This window comes from Gouania willdenowi, chromosome 5, assembly GCF_900634775.1.
Source record: "Gouania willdenowi chromosome 5, fGouWil2.1, whole genome shotgun sequence".
In the NCBI taxonomy this organism is placed as follows: Eukaryota; Metazoa; Chordata; class Actinopteri; order Blenniiformes; family Gobiesocidae; genus Gouania; species Gouania willdenowi.
Window position 1 is genome coordinate 22,554,126 of NC_041048.1, and position 25,376 is coordinate 22,579,501.

General features: G+C 36.4%; 1 protein-coding gene across 1 annotated transcript; it reads right to left on the bottom strand.

Annotated features, from left to right (window-relative positions):
* Window positions 1-449: 449 nt before the first annotated feature.
* Window positions 450-8,500, bottom strand: LOC114462939 (translocon-associated protein subunit alpha-like). Its single transcript, XM_028446059.1, has 9 exons — window positions 8,363-8,500; window positions 6,957-7,081; window positions 6,059-6,152; window positions 5,845-5,972; window positions 4,007-4,141; window positions 3,699-3,775; window positions 1,473-1,551; window positions 1,178-1,271; window positions 450-1,074 (listed from the first exon to the last, which is right to left on the bottom strand). The coding sequence occupies exons 1-9, from the start codon at window positions 8,430-8,432 to the stop codon at window positions 1,010-1,012; spliced, it is 867 nt and encodes a 288-aa protein (XP_028301860.1). The 5' UTR covers window positions 8,433-8,500; the 3' UTR covers window positions 450-1,009.
* Between the last annotated feature and the right edge of the window lie 16,876 nt (window positions 8,501-25,376).

Consider the following 25,376-nt stretch of genomic DNA (forward strand, 5'->3'; position numbering starts at 1 on the left):
ATTAATTTTTTTTTAAATTATATATTATTCCTCAACAGGAGGTACAATTCAGAGACAAATTTCATTGTAGGGCTACATTGTATATGACATTACATTATTATGTTTTTTTAAGATTGCAGGAGTAGGGGGTACATGGCTTCAGGTTAAATGTCTGAAGGGGTACGGGACTGTGAAAAGTTTGGGAACCACTGCTTTATCACATATGTATATAGGGAGGCTGAAACATGAAACATATCACTGAGGGGCAGGGGCAGTGTTGGCACCCAGAGAGCAGTGTGGTTTAGGGATCCTGCACCTATAGAAGCCCACAGTAAGGGGCAAAAGCAGGTTGAAACCTGCAACTCTACAGTTACAAGATTGTTTCTGTAAACATTGGTTTCACTAATGCATGTATCGTATGTATTCTGACATTTGCCAATTTACTTGACGGACACAACACATTTGAAAAATATTTGTGATGGTTTTTGTTTATTTCAAAAAGGTGACAAATAATGGAGAACAGTCTTAAAGCCTGAACTATTATCACCAACAAGTCTGTAATGCTCTTCTTGCAGCAGCAAAAAGGCAAATAGACACAGGTGGACTCACCTGTGGACACAATGAAAATACTGTTTTATTGTTGGCTGCCATTGCCCAGCCCTCACCTTGAGTCAATCCATCTCCCTCTGGACGCGTGTGACAAGATGTTAAATAAAAAAACACAGAGGAAGGTCTCTAAAATGCAGTTAAGGCACATTGGTGGAGAAATTTAAATCTGGATTTGTCTTTTTTTTGTTTCCAGTAATGTGTTTAAGGTCTGAACTGTAGTCACTAAATTCATAATGAAGCAGCACTAAATCCATCTACTATCATGATATCAATATTCTCTCTTTATTTTTTAAAGCACCTTTCACACAGACGCATGAAAATGACACCCTTGCTCTATTCCTGGTACAATTCTCGTTCTGAAGAGAAGGCAACTCTCTGAAGACACGCGATAGTTTGACAATGAAAGGAACAGACACGTCGTCTACTGATCGGTCCCAGCTGCTCTGTTGGCTCGTTTCCGTGGAGATGTTTTTGGAGAACTCCTGTCTGTAAAAAGCATATTGATACGAGTTTCTGAGTGCCGTTTCACCTTTATGTTGCGTAACGAGGAGATGTCCACAGCTGTGTTGAAACATGAAACTATACATACTCATGACGTTGAGCGTTTCCTGAGGAATCCAGCTGATGTCCACATCGCTCATCCCACCTGTGCCCTTTTCTATTTTCAGAGGAATTCTCCTTTTCTGCAAGATGCAGGTTGACAGAACACGTTATTATAATAACTTTTAATTTGTTACTCTCATTATTAAAACAAAGTGTAAAGATGATCAATAAATTAAAGTCTAATCAATAACCTTTCATAAATAAGTTGCAATAAAAAGATTATAGGCTTCACTTAAAAAAAAAAAAAAAAATCAAAGATCCAGTTGCAGAGCATAACTCACCGTTCTCGTCTCCAGAACGTGGTAGATGCCAAACAGCATCAGAACTACGAGCCCGACCAGGAACACGTACATGAAAACTCTGCAAATAAAAAGGCAACAAATGTGGACCTATTATCCTCAGTGATGCTCAATCATATCAAAGAAACACTGCTCAGTTCAAAGACAAATGTAGCTAACAGCTATAAGCTGTTTTTGTTTTATTAGTTGTTTTTTCTAACAGCAAAAAACCAAAGTGTGAGTCTCTTTGTGCGAGTTTCACACCTTCCATTACAGGTTTGTACTTGCTGCAGTTGTCTGCATGAAAGAGTTGAATTGTAAAGCCTGCAGAGATGCTTACGCTTAGAAGGCCGTAGTTGGATTTCTATCAAATTTGAATGAAAAATAATTATCTTTATTTGCTTATTCCATCATTTTCTACATTGTGCCTATCAAAGCTGGTTCAGTGCATGGAGCAGTATCACAGACAAGTAATACAAAACACACCTGCTGTCAATTTAAAGGTGCAGTCTGCAACTCTTATAAAAGTGACTTTTTTGTCATATTTTCTAAAGCTGTCACTATGCAAGGACAGCTTTACATCAAACTAGTAGTTTGTGTGAAAAAAAAACTGGCTCAATAAGTCCCCCCTGCTGCTGCTCCTGCTGCCTTTGGCAGGTTGCCAGAATGCACCACGACCGAGCAAAAAGAACCAATCAGAGCCAGGATTGTGTTTGATGGACTGTCTGACAGCTGTTGCTCATAGTCTCCGCCCCTTTCCCGGAGCTAGAGCACCGTCTTTTTTTTTTTTTTTTTACAGTGTATGGTCTGGAGGAGTAGAAGATGGAATTGGTGACTTTTCTGCATAAAAATTACTCCTGCTTGATTTACATTATGTTTGATTTGTAATTGTTACACTAGAACTCTGTAGTGCATGTGTTGTTCATGTGCGTGCAGCAGCCTCCGTGTGGGCTGCTGTAAGGGACACATGTTGTTGCTGCTGAGGTTTGTGCACATTGAGAGAGAGAAGCATTGCAGTAATATGCTTTTAACAGAGCATGTTATATTACTGTGATGTTGCTGTCAGACTAACGATAGCTTGTTAGCTCCTCTGAGGGAGGGACTTTGGAAAGTTTGGAGGCAGGGCAAGAGAATAGCGGGGAAGGAGGGGGAGAGAGGGATCTGAGAGTTGCGGACTGCACCTTTAAAGTGTTACTAAACCCAGAGGTTTTGGCTGGAAATTTAAAAAAAAAAAATGCCTTGATTATGGGCGGGGCTCCTGGAGCAGTTAAGACACACTCAGTCTATACGATAAAAACTCCAACAAACAATCTATGCTATGTTAATTACCTACTCAGTACTTCACTATACTTCCCTATTCAGAACTCGCTCAATCCATATACTCACCACAGATTGCAGAGTCGACAGGTGTTAGTTTTTATAAGAGGGGCGGGGCTAACAGTGAAGAAGCCACTAAAATGTCACAAACCACCATTCTCAGCCATTAGCAAATTTCAATTGTAATTCAACCCATAAAGGGCAACCACTCTTACATTTTACAACTAAAAACACTACATTTAATGCATTGCTGTCTTAAAAAGATTGCACTTCTTGTAGTGTTGACCTTTGACAGCATGTGCAGACAAAGAAAAAAAAGAAAAGAAAAGAAAGACAAAAAAACCCCGCTAAATTTAAATACTTCAATCAATAATACTATTTCATACCCAAATACGTTTGTTTTCAGCAGGAAAAAAAGTGGTTTTGGGGTCTAGTTACTCTTTAAGGGAAACTGATTGATGTAAAATATGAGTTTTTGAACTGTGGGAGCAAATAAGATAGCCTAGGGAGAACCAACGTTTGCTCTGGCTAATGTGGGTGGGATTAAACCCCAGTGCAGCTGGGAGGAAGCATTTAAAGCGATATAAACCCCTTGTTTCTCTCTGTGTGGTTTGCATGTTCTCCTTAAGCTTGTGTGGTTAACTTAATAATTAAATTGGCTTTTACACTCTAACAAATTGGCTACTAATCCCTCTGTTCAGTGGGACAAATATACTCCTCAGCACCAAATACAGGATTAAAGAGTGTGAATCGTGACTCGTTCTCACTGTACAAAAATCACACTTTCCTGCTTTGCATTTGATGTTTTGTTACTCGGCCATGTTTTCTTTTAGTGGGAACTACTTGCGTTGAAAGTAATATGGTAGAACAACCTATTTAACTTTTAAACCTCTAAAAAAAAAAAAAACCTACGTCTCTCCGTCGAGTCCCTCTTCTTTCTCTGTGATGACGACAGTCTGGTTATAAACAGCAGTCTGGAACCTGTTGCCCTGATGGATGATGAAACACAATAAATCAGCATATACTCAAAGACTGTTTAAAACATCACGCTGAACAACTTCATGATAAATATATGACGAAGAGAAGGAACAAGTAAAACCAGTTATTCAAAAAAGAAACTGTTTCGTTACACAGCATCTTAAAATGTTACTCATCTGGAATGATTACAGTTTGTCATGTTGGGACAATAATTGTTGTAATAAAACTTCACTTTTCAATACCTCAGAGTCGAGATAGTTGAGCAGGATAACAAGGCCAAAGGGCCGGCCAGCCATGGGCTGTGCTGGGATGAAAGAGTACTCAAAGGAGGCCTGAGCTTGGGGATGGATCACAGTGCTCAGAGGCAAAGCTGTGAACTGTGAGCACACAGATAAACGACAAAACCTTCATTAATCACATATTCACACAATCCCTTTAGCAAAGAGAGACCTGGAAAAAACAACAGCCGACCATAACCAGCACAAGCAGCAATGCTAGATTGTTACAGAAGAATATATACACAATTAAAAACATGCCAACAATGACAAAGTATGCAGTAAATAAAACTGTTCATGCAAAAACATTGATTTAGTAGTTTGTAATCTGAGTTATAGTTGATGCAGCTTAAACCAGTGGTTCCCAAACTGTGTACCGTGTGATTTTGTGACAACCATACATAAAATCCACGTTAACGAAATCGTGGAGGGAGTCACGAAATCCATCAGTGAAAACGGAATCTACTGTTGAACGTGGTAATGGACAGAATCGGCATGAAAAGCCGTCACCGTGAGGCAAGGAACGTTTATGGGCAAATGTTTCCGGGGACTACTCATTAGGTGCACCACCCATCCTGGCCGCATTAATCACCCCCGAAACACCGTCTAAACTGCCAAAAAACTACGCAAACAATCACTGACTCCTAAAATCAGAGCCGACCAAATTTGGAAAAAAAACCTATTTAATGCAAATTACAACTACACAAAAATAATTAGTTTTTGAATTTACCACTTTGTATGCACTCATTTCATAATACATTCACTAATCCTGAGATAAATAGTACATTTCTTCCAGTCAGGATATGCCTGCTTAAACTATTTACACATTAATAGTCCCAGACTCAGGCCAATGCTAATCATTCTATCACCATGACTTGTGTTCACAGTTCTTGATCCGCTCCAAAATTACATGAAAAAAACAGTTAATTACAAAGCTGCTTGTTTTTTTTGTTGCACCAAGTCAGAACGTATCATCTTCATAAAATCCATTGTTAATGTAACATTCCATCAGACGTGTGAGTTTGATTCCAAACGCTCCCAAACTAACCAAAACAAACACTGGAGATTTTGCTTGCTTTATTCGCTCTAGACCAGTGATTCCCAACCAAGGGTACACGTACCCCAAAAGGTAGAGGAGCACATTGCAGAGGGTATTCACACTTTATCAATTGTTTTCAAAATAGTAGGAACACTTTGGAATACTGTGTTTTATTTACATGTATTGAAACAGGATTAATTTATGCTGTAGAGGGTGATTAATCACACTTCAGACAATAGGAGACAAAAATTAGTGAGCTATATTCGACAAAGGAGACAGTATTTACTTACTGTTGAAGTAATCTCATAAAAGTTGCTTTTAAATGGACCTATTATTTTGAGTTTGCCTTAGAGAATCAATGTTTGAGACAAGGAGTTTAACACTATATGAAATTATGGAGGGGGTACTAATAATATGAAGGGGGGGGTACACATGATTAAAAAAAAATGCAATGGGTACACGGGACAAAAAAGGTTGTGTTCTAGACTTAGTTTGCGTGTTCACACTGGCACAAAAAAAGCAGAGTTTCTGGACCAATGAAACCTTGAGGGGATAAAACACTAGGGATCACTGGCGTGCCTTTAGACCTCAGCCAACCAGACGGCTTGTGTATTATTTTCTCCATTATTTCTTGCTTTGTTCACAAATGTGTTTAATGCTTGGTGTAGAGTTGCATTCCCAACTCCTCCCTCTCTCTCTCTTATCAGGGACTAATGATGCGTTCGTGTGATGCCAAGATGCGTGACGTTTTTGAGACCAGACTCACATTCTGAATGTAGAACTGGAAGTCTTGTGGGTAACGGAAAGATGCGTCCAATGACTGAACGGTGAAATCCTGACTTCCTTTGTTGGTGAAGCCCACCAGGAACCTCACTATTTCATTAGCAGGAAAGTCTAAAGCACATGGAAGCATGAGGAAATTATACATGGTGCTTAAATACACTGCAACAATTTAAAAGATTTCGAAAGGCGTCACCAACCTTTTCCTGTCACAAAGACGATGGTAGTGTCAGCGTCAGCGTGAGAGGTCACTTGTTTTTCATCCGTTTCGTCCGTTTCATCTTCCTCTCCTTCCTGAGGACAACAAACAGGAAGTTGTAGTGCAGGGGTCACCAACCTTTCATAAGTACTGTATAGTCCGAAGGGCAACCAGTTAGAAAAGAGCTTCTTAAATACTAAATGATTACGGTTTCACGTTAATCAGAGAGTTAAATAATAAGAAAGGCTAGCAGTAACTTGAAAAGGTAGAACATGTTTAGTACTACTAGTAACAAAAATAAAAGCTCATTCCTGTAAATTTGCACATTAGCTAAATATTTGTATTTAACATTTAGATTGAGATTCAACATTTACATTTAACATTTAGATTTAGAATCTAACATTTAGATTTAACATTTGTTTTTAACATTTAGATTGAGATTCAACATTTACATTTAATATCTAACATTTATATATAACATTTACATTTAGATTGAGATTTAATATCTGATATTTATATTTAATATTTAACATTTAGATTTAACATTTACATTCAACATTTATATTCAATATCGAACATTTAACATTTAGATTTAACAAACATCCAAAATTTCACAAATATTACTGTAAATCTGATCAAAAGTAGGATTTTAAAAAAATTGAAATTTTTTTTTTAATGTAGTTTGTTGCTAAATGTTACAAACAGTTGCTGTTTATTTTGGCATGCGCAACTTTACAATCGACTCCCCATAAGTAAATCAGATTTTAGATGGAACTCATTGGTGACTAGAGCTCCCGAGGGCATGTGGGCTACCTGGTGCCCGCAGGCACCATGTTGGTGACCACTGCTGTAGTGCAACCAGGAAACGGTGAAAATATGACCACAAATGTTGCACTTACCGATGGCTGTATCTGATCTTCTTCAACAAGGGCCTCATCATCTTCCTCCTCCTCCTCCTCCTCCTCTACAGCGTCCTCCGCATCCTCAACAGCATCCTCAAAGTCTGTGTCTGCACGCACGGTACCTGCAAGTAGAGTTCTAGATCATTCCAACGTGGATGCAAATAGTTTATGAAACAGTGTCCCTCAATAGTAAATGCTCATTTTTCCCCCATAAAATCTCTATAATTAGTTTAAACAATTACCAACAATGAAGTATCAAATGTTATACATCAGGGGTTCTCAACTAGTCTCACCCTGGGACCCACATTTTGCCACAGTCATTTTTTTTTTTTTTTCAGAATTCAACCAACCAAACTTAGTTTTTCAAAAATAGTTGTTGAAAACATAAATATACAATATTTTTCAAACATACATCTATATATTTTTCTGTGCAACATGCATTTCACAGCATTCCTGTCAAAATAAAAGTTTCTTTCAAAATAAAAGACAAGTCCAACATGAGAGACATTAAGTATTTATTTATTTTTGACCAGCTGTCCGTGACCCACCAGTTGAGAACTGCTGCTATATATCATATGTGAATCAATATCCGCAGGGTTGTATCATGCATACAAACTTGTACTTATCTTTACTTCTACTTCTATATTGTATTTTTTTTGTTTTTGTTTTGTTGTTCAGAATAAACATTAATTTGTTAAAACGCTATAGTGCAAACCAAGCCATTTATACTTTAATTATAAAAGTATAATACAAGAAGAAAAAAAACATAAATAGAGCGTAACAGCTGGAAATAGAGAAGTAGACCCTCACCTACTGCTGTATACCTTGGGTGGGGTTTTAGAGCCTGTATGAAAATTGCTATCAACTCCCTCAAAAATGGCTCTAATGTCTAATTATCATGTGCATTTTAAATATTCTAACAAAACATTAGTCTATAAGTGATTAAATAGTCTTTTTTAGGGTCATTTAACTGATAAAGACTGTTCATTTTTTTCTTTAGGACAGTCTGAAAGTAGCCAGAGGCAAAACCAACAAATCCCAGTGTACCTGAACGCACCGTCTCATCAATGGTGACGTGTCCCTGTGTGTGAGTGTAAACTGCTGCTTTTCTAACAACTTCTTCTCTAACTGTGAATACATGAAATACACCTGAACCTCTCAGTGCTAATGTGTTCTTTGGAGGAATCAGCGTGTGCTGTTTGTCGAGTGTTTTTCACTGACAAAGCAAACAAAGCTGCACATATGTGTTTATGAATAAAACTCACGTGAACTCATCTGTTACTACACAGAGCAGCAGCAGAATCAGCATGGACTGACTGGCTGTGCCACGTCAATGTAAACTATCAGCTTTTAACATGACAGCAATAAATCAAACAGACGAAGGCAGAGTGAACAGGACTCACCGATAGACAGCAGACCGCAGGGGAAAGCCAGCAGAAAAAGCAGCACAAACTTGGAGCTGAAATGAAACATTTTATTAGAGGAAGAGCTGAAGCTAGCACCACATCAGCGTTAGTAAAAAGAAAGACAGGAGCTCAGCAGGGGCGGGGCAAAGAGAACCAATCCCCGCCCACTACGGCTGTCAACAAAGTAGTGGGCGGGGCTAAAATATAAAGAATTCAATATGCTAGAAAGATGATGCAGTGATGATGGGAAAGTATAGAGGTGTGTCTCTATTATTCAATAAATAAATAAATATACATTTCAATCAAAAAAAGTTTACTTCAATTCAAAATAAATATTCCCGCCCCGAATTGAAAACTGCAGTCAGGGTCTGAAAGTAGATGGATAGAAAAATAAATATTTTCAATCAAAGAAAAAAGTGTTCAAATGCAAAAAAATTTGAAGACTTTTTTCTTTAATTGAAAATGTTTTTTGATAGAAAATGTTTTCTTTGATTGAAATTTTAAATGTTTTGATTGAATAACGAAGACACAAATGTACTTCCCATAATATGGCCCAAATACAAAAAAGATGACTTCAATAAAAAATTTAAAAAAAAACCTTTTCAATCAAAAAACCTTTAGTGTTCAAATACAATTATTTGAGTCCCACATATTTTTTTGCATTTGAAAACTTTATTTTTTATTGAAGACATTATTTTTGATTGAAGCTATTTCTTTTTAAAAGGTATTTTATTTTTGAATGAATGATAAAGACACAAATCTACCTCCATAGTAAAGCAGATGTATGAGGTAGATTTGTGTCTTTTCTAATCAACCCCCGAAAACCTAAAAAATCAATCAAAAAATATTCACTTCAACTTTAAACAAAAAAGTGTCTGAATGCAAACAAAAGTTGTTGTTTTTCTTAAAGTACATCTTTAAAGCAACATTTTAGGAATGATGAAATGTCCTACCCAAAATATGTCCTAATTTTAAAAAAAAGAAGACTTCAAACAACAGAAGTGTTAACAATAAAATAATACCTCACAACAATAAAAATAAATAAATATTTCAATCTAAGACAAAAAGTGTTCAAATGCAATTTATTTGTGTATGGAAGCAAATTAGGGACTATTATGACACAGAAAATAATTTTGGGCAAATCAAGAATAAAGTCGAAATGTCGAGATTAAAGTTGAAAAGACGAGATTAAAGTCGAAATTTCGAAAATAAACTGAAAATACAATATCGTAATAAAGCCGAACGTTTGATAATAAAGTCAATTCTACGGCAGTAGACTAGGGCCAATTCACCATATACGACAACAGTCTCCATCAAAACTGGCCCTAATCTGTTTCCGTACAGCTCCTCAATAGCCACTGATAGGACTGAATGCTCCACCTCTTCCTTTGGCAGTATCTCTTCAAAGTTCTTAAAGAGATTACAACATCGTGTTTATGAGCTAAAAGAGAAATAATTTTTGATGTTAAACCCAACTTCAAAGTATAGTTTAACATATTCATTAATACACAGCATTTTGTAGACGGCCACAATCTGCTGTTTGTTGTTATGAATTGGCCCGTAATTTGACTTTTATTGCAAACCTTCGACTTTTATCACAATATTGTATTTTGAGTTCATTTTCAAAATTTCTACTTTAATCTCGTCTTTTTGACTTTAATCTCGACATTATAATTCAACTTTATTCTCAAAATTTCAACTTTTATCTTGAAATTTTGACTTTATTCTTGATTTGGCCAAAATTATTTTCGTCATCAAAATTGGCATTAATCTACTTTTATAATTTGGGTGTGAAATATTTGTTTGCACACTTTTCTTTGAAAATATTTTTTATTGAATATGTTTTTTGTTGAATATATTTTTTGTGTTAACGCAACTTTATTTTTTGATTGAATATCAAAGGCACAAATCTACTTTCATACAGATAGTATTCCAATTCCTCTTTGTAATGTACTAATGTTAGACTAAATAACATTTGCCCTTACAGTTGTGCTAATGAAATGGGCTCCTTGTAAACAAATGCCTGTTTCTAAACAGTCAAGATATGCAGTTAAGTCTTTCATCATTAAGGTGGCCCAATACATTCTACTACAAGATATCTTTGAGAATAGAATCAGAATCAGAATCAAAATCAGACTAAGAATTGTTTTTTTTTTTATTGCCAACTACATTTACATATACAAAGAATTTCAATTAAATTCAGTTTTATTTATAGCGCAAATTACAACAAAGTCATCTCAAAGCGCTTAACCAAAGTAAGTCCATAGTAAGAAAGAAAGAACCCAACAAGATCTACATGAACAAGCATTTAGCGACAGTGGGAAGAAAAAGCTTGGAACTGGAAGAAATCTCCAGGGGAACCAGGTTCAGAGGTGGCAATCATCCGCTTTGACTGGCTGGGGTTAGTGAACAGAACAACAAACAGAATAGGATAGAAGTATTGTCCAACCAAGTGTCCCAGACTAGTTGAGCTGTGAACCATTGATCAGTCCATCCGGATGTCCCAGACTAGTTGAGCCACGAACAATTGATCAGTCCATTCGAGTGTGCTAGAGTAGCTTAGCTACGAACCATTGATCAGGAACCGCCAGCTCCAGCATCAAGACACCTGAAACAGAAAAGAGAGCTCGCGGAGGGCGAGGAGAAGGCACAGACTGCAGGAAATAATATATGATACACTATGATACACTCGTTCCTAGTGGTTAGGTTAACATCAAACATCTTGCGGCTTCCTCCATGCTCTGAGATGCTACCATTACAGACAAGGTTTTGTCTTGTACTGGTCGCACATAATGATATATGGGGTGGACATCATTGTAAATGATGTGAAGCAGTGTGAGCAGTGTGATGGGTTATGCAACAACGGACAGAAGTGCGGGGTTGTTTACAACCCTGCACAACTGTGTCTGACTGGACATCATCCCATTGCAGCCCATTAGAACTATGTGTAGATGGTGAATCATGTTTGAATATAATGTTGGTGTTCTACTATACATTTAGTTCTTAGTTCCTATTTTTAGGTTTAGGGCTTTTTTCCTAGTGGTTAGGTTAACGCTATTGTACGGTATATGCTTTAGCTAATAAGTAGGTTTTAAGTTTAGCCTTAAAGGTGGAGAGAGTAGCAGCCTCCCATACTAAGACTGGGAGCTGGTTCCAAAGGCGAGGAGCCTCGTAGCTGTATGCTCTGCATCTTGTTCTACTTCTAGACACATTAGGAACTTCCAGAAGACCAGCAAACTGAGTGCGAAGTGTTCTGCCTGGACGATAGGGCACTAACAGATACACTAGGATATACAGGAGCTTGATCATGTAGAGCTTTGTAGGCTAACAGGAGGATTTTAAACTCTATTCTAGATTTTACAGGAAGCCAATGAAGGGAAGCCAATACTGAAGAAATTTCTCTTAGTGTATTGCTGCGAAAGAAAAAACAAGGCTAAAGTAACAAGTATTTAATAAAAAAATAAAATATGAGAAGCAATTGCCAATATATAAAGTAGAATTTAAACACAAAATTTACAAATGTACAAATGGAGCATGAAAGGAAATAAATGTAAAGTCCAGTGAGCATTAATGTGATTAACATAAAAATAATCTACACAGTCTTCTACACACCAGATTGTTATTGTTTGTTTTTACTTACAGTAGTTGTCAAAGTCGTAGGCCTATGTTCAGAGTCAACGTCAAATAAAAGCATGGTTATTTTTCCCAACCAAAATTTTGTTTTGTTTTTTTCTTTCCCTTTTCAAAAATATCGTATCGTATTGTGAAGTCATGCGTCGTCCCACCCCTGTTTCATCAGTCTTTATTCACAGTGTTTATTGTTCATGCATTAAAAGAGAGGGAATTATCAAAGCCCTGAAAGAAGTTTAAAATTTTGATAAATCATTCAAATTTTTACCAACTTGAGAAAAACTTTTTTTCTGAAATTACTTTACTGGCTTAATATGTCTTAACTTACCTTTGTCTAGGGTTTTGTCAGATAGAAAACAATATATATTTAAACAAATCACCTGTGTAACAAAGATGAGAATGGCAGCCATACAGTCTAGTACATGTTCGTCATTGTGTGGTTTTATAAGAAATAGTGGTTTTTAATTGGACTGTGTCGTTGATATGTAAGATGAAATCAATGTGTTGATGACTTTGGTTCTGGCATACAGTGTGCATCTTTTTTCCTCAGTATTTTTTTTATATACTGTATACAAGAAGCTTGTGGTTTTCTGCAAGAGCACACATCCTGTAACAGAGCATTGAAAAAGAAAAAGGCCCTCCTCTCTGTAGCTGACGGTGCGCTAGGACGAACATGTTTGAGGCATTGTAGTTTTTTCTTACATGAGATTCTGCCACACAGAGTCGTCGGTACCGTCGTCATTTAAGAGAAAAACTGTCCTTTGTCCCATCTTCACATGGCAAACTGCAATGGTAAGTTTTAAATGAAGAGAGACACGTTGTCATTGAAATTACAAAGTCTATCAATAGGTAACTCACAGCAAGTTCTTCATGATACATTTGTTTTGCCAATTGATTGCTGTTGTCTTGCTACAATTTTTAAAAACCCCAAAAAATTGCATGTATTTTCAGTTACTGCATTCATGCAAACGTTACTAGCAGAGTGTGATGATTGAGTGCACAGTGTTTTTTTTTTTTATGAAAGCATATTTTCACCAACAAATGTTTAAAACTGCATGCAGCGTTTTTAGGGTCGGCACCATGTACATGAGAATGGTAAATAGTTCACAGTTGGAACATTTTTCAAATAATTTGAGGATTGAGCAGGATTTTGGAAAAACTAGGTTTATTCCATCAATTCAAGAGTAAAAACAAATACCATTGTGTTATACAAGCATGGGAAAACTGGAGACCCCTGCAAATATTGTTGAGTTTAATTAAATTTGTGACAAAGTTCTACTTCCAAATAAATCTGTTGAAATTTTATGGTTTTTTAAGTGTAGTATTTTGCTTGCATGCCAATATTTATGTTCAGGTATGGAATAGAATAGAATAGATTGTAGAATAAAAAAGACCTTTATTGATCCCCACAGGGTAAATATACATGTTGCAGCAACACAGTAGAACAGCAGACAGTATGAACAAGAATGAATATCATATGAGTGCAAATTGTATGACTATAAGACAGACATACTGTAAATTAATTTTTTTTTTAAATTGAATAAAACAACAAATATGACAAATAAAGGAATTTCGTTGGGGCGGGGGGGTATCAGAGTGATGACAGCAATTGTATTAAACAGTGGTTGCAGTGGGAACAAAGGAATGTCTAAAGCGCTCCATTTTGCATCATGGTAAGATGATACAGTGATGTAAAATTACTCCAAATTTCTGGTTAATTTAAATAAATAATTCCTATATTTTAGTATTGTGGAAATTTGCCAAACACTGTATTTTACACCCCTTTGCAACCCTACTAAGATATCCACACCTACGTATGTAAATTATTTGGTAATTGACACAATGATTATTGTCTTCTCAGTCATTTTTACTTTACCTTGCAGGACAGATTGGATGTTTAACAGGGCCGGATTTGGTCCCCGGCCCTTGAGTTTGACACATGTGTTTTAGAGGCAGAAAAATGACTTTATTGATATGGAATTATTAAAATTAAAACAAGTAAAATCTGCATTATTCTCATCATTATTTATAATTATGTTTCAATTAAACAACAAAGCTTTCTTCAGTTCTTGTTTAAAAGGCACATGGGCTGAAAAAGCAGAGGTATATGAAGTACATGGAGAAAAAAAAAAAAAAAAAAAAAAAGAGCAAATACCAGAAGTGAAAATGCTTGGTAAAAGTAAAAGACACCCAAAGGAAAGTTATTAAAATAAAAGTATTTAAGTAGCTCAAATTAAATGTTCTAAAGTACAGAAAGTAACTTGTGAAAAAATGTACTTAAGAAATAAAAATAATAAGTAAAATAAACTACAATTTACAGTGTACAGTATTGAAAAAATATGTACAAAACACAAAATTAGCACTAGTAGTGTGATAGTCTAAAGACTCAACGTGTATAGTTAAATGGTAAATGGACTAAATGGACTTGATTTTATATAGCGCTTTATCACCACACTGAAACAGTCTCAAAGCGCTTTACACATCAGCTCATTCACCCAATCACTCTCACATTCACACACCAGTGGGACAGGACTGCCATGCAAGGCACTAGTCGACCACTGGGAGAAACTTAGGGTTCAGTGTCTTGCCCAAGGACACTTCGACACATAGTCAGGTACTGGGATCGAACCCCGAACCTCTCGATCAGAAGACGACCCACTACCACCTGATCCACGGTCGCCCATAGTTAAAGGTGGAGTCCACAATCCTGTTCAGAAACACTTTTTGTTATTCTGGGTGGAGTGGTTCTTCCATCAAACAAAATCAGACCTCTGTAGCAGCTAGACTCCTGTAAAAACTCTGACCAATCCAATGCATCTGGTCCGCATAGAAAGAACCAATCAGATGCCTTCATGCCTCGTCCTGCCCTCGCCCCCCTCTGTCCCCCCTTCTCCTGCGATGCACTGGTTGCTGTCTTTCTGTTGGACATCTCATTATTTGTTTTGCTTGTTGTTTTGCAGGATTTTTAAATTTTACATCATATAGGCCACTCCCCCACAAAGCACCCCATGCATTGAACATATCCCTGACGGGATTATATGAGAGAGGGAGGAGGAGGTGGAGCTCGGAGGAGGTCTTGCTTGCTTAAATAATGCTGTATTTCCAAGACTGCGAATTGCACTTTAAATGATTTCTCCTAATGCAGTGATTCTCAATTAACATCAACTTTATCTAAATTAAGAGATATGTGTTTGTGTATATTGCTGCCTCTCGGCCTGGGGTCTCTAGGTCATCTGGGGGGGCTGCGCGGTCGTGGGGGTTGACCAGGCCTGGCGCTCCTTAGCTCTCGTTGTTTCTGCCAGCCTGGCTGCACCTCTGGGCCCAGGGCGGCGCCTGAGTTTTCAGAAGTTGCTCTTGTACAAACATTGGTCGTGCACACACTGGCATGTCTTGGGCTGTGGGATAAGCTCATACTGGGCTTAACCTTAGACACGTAGATCCCAAATACCAGTTTTAGGTGTTACCACTCACTCCTTCCCCCTGTTCACGGCCACCAGCATTATACTAAAGCTGGGTGCTGTCACCCGCTTCAATTTCCCCACACTTGTCACCAGACTGGTTGAACTGATTACACAGCACAATATGCACAATATGCGCAACTGTAACATCACATGCATTTCACTTGCATCTTAAAATAGTCGACTCTGGGGTGGTATTTAGCTCAGTGGGTTGAGCGCCCGCCCCATAAACGGAGGCTGTAGTTCCTCATCTGCAGCCGGTCCAGGTTCGATTCCTGGCCTGGGACCCTTTGCTGCATGTCATTCCCTGCTCTCTCTGATCCCTTTCCTGTCAAGCAACTGTCGTATAAAGGCCACTAGAGCCCAAAAAATCCTTTAAAAAAAAAATAAAAAAAAAAATAGTCGTTTCTTCCCCACCCCTTCCGTTGTCCTACCCTGACTCCCTCTTCCCTGTTCCCTTACCTAACATTGGCCTCTCTTTTTATATTCTCCATTTAATAAAGTTTTTCTTTCCCTTCCTTCGGGAGAGCTGGTGTTGGTCACAATTACGCAATAAAATAAATGCATTTATTTATTTGCAATAATAAAACATGCATAGCTGTCATGAAAAGATCACGCTACAGATAGTGTTGACCTTTGACAGCATGTGCGGACAAGGTGAAAAAATAAAATACAATTAAAGAAATCTAAATGAATTATATATCAAAGTTGGAAAAAAAGAGACAGATAATTTTTAAACTTAAAAAGTGCATTAAAAGTATAAATAAAAGGTAAAAAATGTCAACATGAAATCAAACGGTAAATAAGCTACATTTGGTAAATCTTATTTTAGATATCTTATCACTAAAAGTAAGTGCCAAGCCATGAACCTCACCGCACGTCATGTAGCTAAACATAGAAGCAAAGTAGGCCAACTATGTAATTTCCCATGTCTTCATCGTTACCTGATTAAATCAAAAAAACATTGACGTGCTCGTCATCTAGAACTTGCTTGGATGTTCAACTATATTTAGATTGTATTAAAAATTGTACAGGTAATGAGGGGAACCATGCTGAAAAAATGAAGTCACAGTACATTTTGTGAGGAGGTAAAAACCTTAAGAAATTATGAAAAAATGACTTCTTAAGTTCTTGTACTACACTACACCAAAAGTAATGCAACTACGCGCATTTACTTCATTACTATACACCTCTGTTGAAAACCAAACGGTGAATAACTCCTTATTGTTCAGTTTTCACATCACACAGAAACACCGGAGCCTATATTGACATACTAATTACATACATACCAAAATATGATGCAACTATTGTAAGAAGATGATGACAGCATACAAATCTGTTATGTAGAGTCAGAGTTTAAACATTGCTTATTGTCTTCATTACCTTGTTAATGTTTCAGTAGTGAAAGCATTGACGTTTCATCGTTAATTTATTTTAATTTAGGAAGCATCTGATCGATCCTAAATCGATTATGAATCAGTGTGTCCACTTTCTATGAACCTCATAGACTAAAATTCAATTTGAAAAAGATAAGTCTTTCAATAAAAATACCAAACATAACGAGTTACTGTCAACATGAAAAGAATTTCGAAATTATGATAAGCCATTTTTCCACCAGAAACATTGAGTTTCACAACAAACTCCATTTCCCCCCTCAAACCTGATTTGTCACTTGTAATTTCATGGAATAATTTGGAGATAGGAAGTGCAGCTGGCATCTTCAGTGATGGAGCAAATTAAAACATGACTAACACGTGTTTTTTTCTCTTCAGCAGATTAAAAAAAAATCCTCTTATTAAACACTGCCTGTTGAAAATTAATTGACTAGAAAGCTACTGTTAATCATAGATTGATGAAAGACATTAACATTTCATTATAGGGGAGATGAGAAAACACCTCCAAAATTGCACCTGACTTTCATCCGTTTTAATTGAGATTACCCAGGTTGCTTCACAGTTTGAATGTGATCAGATTGTGAAATGCTTCAGTTATTGGTTCCTCCCACAGTCCACCATGTGTTACTGACTATATACATTTATATGTGTCTTTTATTTAGTTTTTCTTGGATAGATGAGCCATGAAACCACGAAGGTGAAAACTGACTATCTGTCTTGTTTATTTTGGGAACCAGAGTGCGTTTGTCCTCTTTGCTTTCTCTAAAAAAAACATTTTTTTTTTTTATGTTTGTATTGCACATACAATGTACAACCACAGTGAGTGGCCTTGTAAATTCCCCAACTTCCTCTCTGCTGTGTGTCTGAAGTAGATGTGTTACTATCTTTTGCACAGGGGACTCATTGTGGTTTTGCAAAATCTACAAATCATGTTCATTAATTACCAAAATGCAATGAATACAAATAAGCAAAGCATGAATTCTTCCCTCAGGTACACACAAGCAGGTTTGGGAAAGGTTCTTCCACCAGGTTTTCCAAAGATCTTCACGTTGATTGAATTGTTTTCAAGCGTAGTTGAATGGTCTTTTCCCTGTCCAATGGAAAAACTAACAATTACATGCATATCTTTAAACCTCAGTCTTTGTGGTCACAAATTAGCTATGATGTATGCACAAAACACTAATTTGTAGCCACATAATTTTAATTTGTAATCATGAAATAAGTACAATGTATGCAGGAAATAGCAATATCATGCTTGTACAACTCGAGTTAAGCGAATAATGACTAAGGTAGTAGAGGAGACAGTAGAGGGGCTAAAGATACATGAAAGACAGATATTGTTTAATGATGTTTTATTGTAGGTTGGGAATGAGAAACAGACACGTTCTGAAAAGCTTGGCATTGCAAGGAACCATTTTAATCAAGAGGTACAGTAAGGCAAGGCAAGGCAAATTTATTTTTATAACACATTTCATACACAAGGCAACTCAATGTGCTTTATATGATCAAACAGTGCAACTTTAACTTTGATTTAAAAATGTTCACATGTGATGCCGACTTCACCTCTGATGGAGTTTGTTCCACTTCTTTGCAGCATAACAACTAAAAGCAGCGTCAACATGTTTACTGTGAGCTCTGGGCTCCACTATCTGACCTGTGTCCATAGATCTGAGAGACCTGCTGGGTTCATACCTGACTAACATCTCACTGATGTATTCTGGACCAAACCCATTCACACATTTATACACCAGCGGCAGAACTTTAAAGTCTATTCTGAGGCTGGAGTAATTGTGTTACAAAAAGTGTTCTGACCTCTTTGTTCTGGTTCAGACTCTAGCAGTACAGTATGACAACAGCATATTGAGAACCAGCTTGCTTTACTGACGAAAGTGAGAGTTTAGGGCACGCGTCATAGATAGTTCGGGGCCACAATTTACTTTTCTACTGTCATGTCTGGTGCCCAGTAGCTTTGTAATCCTGTAATCTGTGAGAGAGCTGCTGATACACCTTGGCTACCTTATGTCTTGTTGCTGTACATTCAGTATTTAAATACTAAAGGTTTAATACTACTACTACTATTACCACTGCTAATAATAATGTTTTTTCTTGTTGTTTCTTTTAGGAACGTTGACCTTTAACTGTTTGTCTTGGGATGTTAAGGTGGTCTTTGTGGTATTAGCCGGAATGTTGGGCATCTCTCTGTTTTTGAACATCTATTGCTGTACATTGAGATGCTCCTCAGGTAAATTCAATATAAAAAAAATATCCTAAAAAAAGACATTATTCATTTTTTGGTATTTATTTGAATTTTTTATTGCCAATGCAGGAAAAAAGGCATGTCGGCGAAAAACAAAAAAAAGGTACACATCCACTCGTTTTAGTGTTGAATTTTCTTCTGATTGTTTATTGTTTTAAATATTTTTCCTCTCTTTCTGTGAAATGCAAGCCAAAGTTCAAGGCAAATGGCAGATAATCCTATTTATGGAAACGTAAGCAGTGCAAGTGAGTGCATTCTGTGGTTATGATTGTGCAGTTGCATGTTTGCATTTCTGCAAATGACTGTGTGATGATGATTTCCTCAGGACAGGTTTTGTACACGGAAGTTGACGCTTCCCACCCATTGCACAAGGATCGACACAGAGTCAATCTGAACGCACAGGTAAAAGCCTGGTCTCTTATGCCGTGGGCCTCTTTGACAGTAGTGGAATTATTTAAAGTTAAAATAAGGAGCCGATACATTTAACAAAGCATGATTTCTGTTACATTGTTGATCTTTTTCTCTTAGGATTGCTATGCCAACCTGACCCAGACTCCTCACCTGCAGTCCGGCCTCAGTTCTTCTCAAACAGAGGCCACCCAGTACTCAGATATAGTGGATGTAGTAGAGGTGGAGAGGGAGAAGGTAGAGGAGTCCATCACAGATGATGTTTCCATTATGTCTGATCTTTATGCTTCGGTGCAGACTCAGCGAACCAAAGCCATCCTCTCAGCAGATGGTGAGGAAAACTACGCCAATCATCTCTAGCATGTCAGGCTGAAGACTAGAGAGCACCTTTTCAGCAGCTTCACCTTTCGCCACTAGATGATGTCCTTTTACACAGTATAGATAAATAGAATAAAATAGTACAAATGAAAATGAAACCATGAGAAAGTGTTGAAATAATACACAAATGCTTACTGATCATTTTGTAAAGTGAATCCAGAAGATTTAAAAATAAATAAATAATAATAATAAAATATATATATATATATATATCCTCCTCTATATATCCTCCTCTCCAGTATATTGTATTTAGCATTTTGTCATTGCCTTTGATGTTTCTTCTGACAATCATTATCAAATGCATATATGCTGTATATATAAATTGTTTTTTTTTTGTTTTTTTTAATCAGGCAATAGATGTATATACCCCCCTGCATTGTGCTCTACCCCCTTGGTGAATGAATGTGAATCACCTATCAATGTTAGTCCTTTGTTTGAATAAATATTTTTTTAAAGAATGTAAAAGGCAGTACATTTTGCAAATTTCATAAAATAAATGTTTAAAATCTTTCATCTTTTAACATATAATCATTACTTTGTATGTGACTGCTGGTGTTTGTTGCTTTCTTTCTTTTTTTTTTTTTTAAAAAAAACAATAAAATATTTTCCTTGTAAACTTTGTATTCTATTATGATAAATTAGTAATAATATTCACTTAATTTTAGAGTTACTGTACATTTCATATGTGACAACTTCCTGTGTAATAGAGGAAACAATTAGGGCCGGGGTGTCACACACACACACACACACACACACACACACACACACACACACACACACACATATATATATATATATATATATATATATATATATATATATATATATATTTATATATATAGGGCTTCAGATAATAGGTGAGGAAAACCAGCAACTTCAACATAAATGTGCTCGAATCTGCACTTCCACATACAAATGATATGTTCAGTGTGTAAGGCACCGACAATTAATATCTAACCAATAAATGACCGACATCAGCCCTGCAGGAACGTCACTTAAATTTCCTTGATTTTTTTGACCAAATCATGTTTAATTTGGGGAAATTTTGTGAAATAATTTCTAGCACAATTGAAGGATTTTGGAAAAGTTGAGCGTTCTTTTATTTTTTTGTAATATATTTTATACTATAAAAAAATGACTGCCATCATGTAATGTAATGTGAGCCCTGATAAATATTAAGTTTCATATCATTTTTAATTTTTAGATTGGCTGAGATATCTACAACTGAATTAGTTGGTATTTTACACAACAATTTATATTTTCTCAGTTATTTTTACTTTCTCCTGCAGGCTGAATTAGATTCTCTAACTAAGGGATGAATTTGGCCTCCAGGCCTTGAGCTTAGTATTACTTACTATTTAGTACACATTTGATGTATTACAATTTAAAAATGGGCAAAACAAGGGCAAAACAAGCACAGGCAGCATAAAATAAGCAGAACACACTGTATGTAAAGTATGTACATGATGCTTTTATTGGACCATGAGTGCACGATGATTGAGTTTTATTGACACTTGCATTGATACAGAGGAAAGGAGAGTCAGAAGTTTCATCAGGATGACCCTACCTATCAAATCTTGTAGGTCTATAAAGCAACAATTGCCATTATCATCATCATTTCCGAGAAACATGACGTCATCGCCAATATTATATATTTCAACACCAGGGGGCGCTTTTTTCCTTTTTTTCTTTCTTTTTCCCTGGACAGTGAATGTTATTGTGTCAAGAGTGGCTTGGCTAGTAGTAACCATCAGTGACGTGCCGTGACCACTAGGGCTGGGTAGGCACGTTGCAAATCGAGACCACCAATGACAATTTCATATGTTTCTGCTGTCAAGTGTTAATTCAATTCAAATCAATTTTATTTGTATAAAGCAATTTCCAACAAAGTCATCTCAATGCGCTTATCAAAATATAAAATTCATAAAAAGAAAGAAAAAACCCAATAAGATCCACATGAACAAGTATTTAGCCATATAACAAAATCAACATCATAAACACCATTAAAGAAACATAAACAATTATTTAATATAGCCTCCATACTCTCCCAACAACATATATCTCATGACACGACAGCGCATCTGTTGTTTGTGTTGGAAACACAGAAACACAGAGAAAATGACAACAACTTAGAACATCCTCAGTGAGGAGCATCCACAAAGCCAATCCTTCCTTTTGTACCATTCACTGTGAAAAGTATGAAACATTTTCTGACCTTACCTTAGCTGAAGGTCTGGTAGCTCAGGTGTTGGTCTCCATCTTTCAAAAGCTGTCGTTTTTCCTCAAAACAAAGTTTCTCTATCATCTCTAGCGCTGTCACCCGCCCACTAGTTAAAGAACGTAGCAGCAGCAGTCACGTGTCATCTATTCACTAATGTGCTGTGAACTTAAGTATAGCATTTAGCATAGCGCAGTTACGTGCAAAGGCAACTCTCTACACTGCCTTTACCCGTAAATTGATGTCACATTGGGGACCTGACTGCGCATGCGCAAACACGGATTGGTACGGTACGGTTACGGATGTACACGTACGTAGCTTTTAAGGGTTAGGGTTAGGTTATAACCCAATATCGCAACAATTTTTAGGGTTAGTGTAAGGTTTAGTCTTAGTCATGCGACCTAAACTTACCAATGACTGACCTATCACAAGACCTAAACTGGCCAAAGAGGGGCGCTGCATACAGATAGAATGTTGGTATATTGATGCGGCAACTGTACGGATAGCCACTGCCAAAGACAATTTTAAAACTCTCTCTTACAGTCAGTTGACTGTTCTATAGTTTCAGCTTCGGTTTGATGACAGTTCTCCATACAGTTCTGTTACTCGCTGTTGACTGCCAAGATTTTGTGTCTCTCCATCTAATATTTCACTTTGCCACATCTTTGAATCTGAGTCAAGCTCTTCCTTGGTTTCTTCCTCCTTCGCAGAGCTTGGAGTACAGTAGTTGTCATGGTTAGCTGGTATTTCTCCATCCTGTGCACGTGTCCAAACATCTACGGTTCTTCTTTATTAAGAAAATCAGTCATACTTGGCAGGTTCACACGGCGCAGGAATCCTGCATTTGTGACTTTATCAAACCACTTGATGTCTAAAACTACACTGCCTTTAAATGTCATTTTCGGCACTGGGGGAAGGAATCTGGTTTTTATAACATTTCCTTTTGATAAGAAGATGAAAAAAGAAGAGTAAGATCACGTTCTAACGCCTGGATGGATGGACAGCAGACAGTGGTGGATTGCTGACATGTTTATGAAGTTTCTTTTAGGACTGGTGAAACTGTTTAATGTACCTGCTCGAACTGTATTTAGACATCAATTATAATAGCCAATAAAGATAATTAAACAGATTTTCCCTCCGGGAAAAAGAAGTTTGAGTTTCATTGGCTTTTTTAGTAACTTTTTTTTCTGGTCTCAGGTTCATCATGTTTACACAAGTGATAAACTGCTGACTTTTGTACGTGTACATGTAAAATAAACTCAAAGTTCTCAATATAATTGTCAGGATGGGGTTTTATTTTGATTAACTGCTTTGTATAAATGGGGAGGCTTTGCTTCAGTTGAGTGCAGGGACATTTTCTATGTTATTCACTTGTGACCTGGGCTCAGTTTCATGCCAGTAATTCCTGGATTGACAAAAAGTGTTATTTGCTTTTGGACATTCTTCTTGTTTACCCTCGCTCCGTTGTTCTTGGGTTTTGCTTTTTGTGTTTTTGATTACCTCTGCCTCCCTGGACTGACCACCTGTGTGCCTGACCATGCCTAAGAAAACAATAAATGTTGGTATTATGCACCTGAGCTACGCCTCCGTCAATGCATTTGGGTTTGCCTACACGTGCACGTGACAACATTCTGTACTGCAGTGTGCAATTATGAGCTGTTCAATGTTAATATATGGACCTGTCAAAATAGGCACTTTGATAAAATCTTATCTGGTGCAGTATAACTTGAAGTGTGAACAAAGCAATTAATGAGATAATGTATTTTCTAATAATTATTAATATTTAACAGTGTGAGCTGGTATCACAGGTTTAATGGGGCCTTTATTGCATTTATTATACAAGCTTGTTAATTATTAAAGGTGCAAATTCAGTAATATGTCATAGAATAAATGTGCAATAATTAGTGAAGCACTGATGTAACTGATGAAAATATTTTTTCAGGGTGATCAAGTAAATATCACAGCATTATTGCCATTCTTGAGGTTTATTAAACTCTATTATCGGGAAAGATTACCGGCACCTTCTCTTTCTATTGTCCAGTTAGATAAGACAACTTCTGGACCCTGTAAGTCAATAAAAAGAGCTGATGCAGTTAACCTTTGTAACTTTTGTATGCGCTGACAGCAGTTATAATGAACCACCTAATGATGTTGTATTTCTGAGTTTTTTTCATTGTCACAAAAGTGGCTGAGTTTATTAAAAGAAGACAATATGACGAAAAGAAAAATAATAGTTAAAAAACAGCAAAGTTTTTCTATTCATCTGTTTTAACTTTGTCGAAAAGATTAAACGTGGTTAAATTGTTGCGGAAGACATTTTTAAAAAGTGTATACAGAAGAAAATCAAAAACTGTTTAGCCGACGCTTTAGAAACTTTTCTACATTTAAAGGACTAAATGATCATTACATTTAGGCTTTTTGGGTGTTCTTTGAATCATTATGCTGTGGTTCTCAAACTGAGGTCTGAGGACCAGAGTCATAGCTTGGGGGTCCATAAGATAATTAAAAAAACAAAAAAAACAAAGTGGTTTACTTATGTCTTATCATTATAAAAGCATAAAACAACATATACAGTAAGGGACCAATGCACAAATAAAACAAACATACTACACTTTTATTTATTTCAAATAAATGTTGCTATGTTTTGTTTATTGGTATACATTAAACATATTTTTTGTTATATAAAACTAGTACAGCTACTCTTTAGGTTTTTTTCTACTACACAGATCTTAAATATTCGAGTTGAAATGTTCAAAGAATAGATAATTCCGAAGGTATTTAGGGCTGCAAATGGCACTAAATTGTGTTTAACTGACACTGGGATGATAAGGGGGTCCTTGAAAAATATTCTCCTTTATAAGGGGTCCCTGGATCCAAATAGTTAGAGAAGCCCTGCAAGATGATAGTGTATTGCTATTTGTATTCACAGTGTAATGTGAATAAAAATGTTGGCATATAGCAAAAAAAAATTACTTAACCAATGTAAATGGTTCATTCATTCATTCATTCATTCATTCATTCATTCATTCATTCATTCATGTTTGTGGTTTACAAGCACAATATTTGAAATAAATACAACATTTATTTACTTGTTAAACTTATTTATTCCTCCTACAAGAGAGAATATCAAGTATTATGAATGTATTTTTTTATTTTTTATTTTTTTCTTGCATTTTGCACTATAATCGTGTGTTGGTATTTATTTTTAATTCTTATACTGTCTGCTCTTTTTTATTGTTTTTTTGCAACAAGTGAATTTACCTCTACT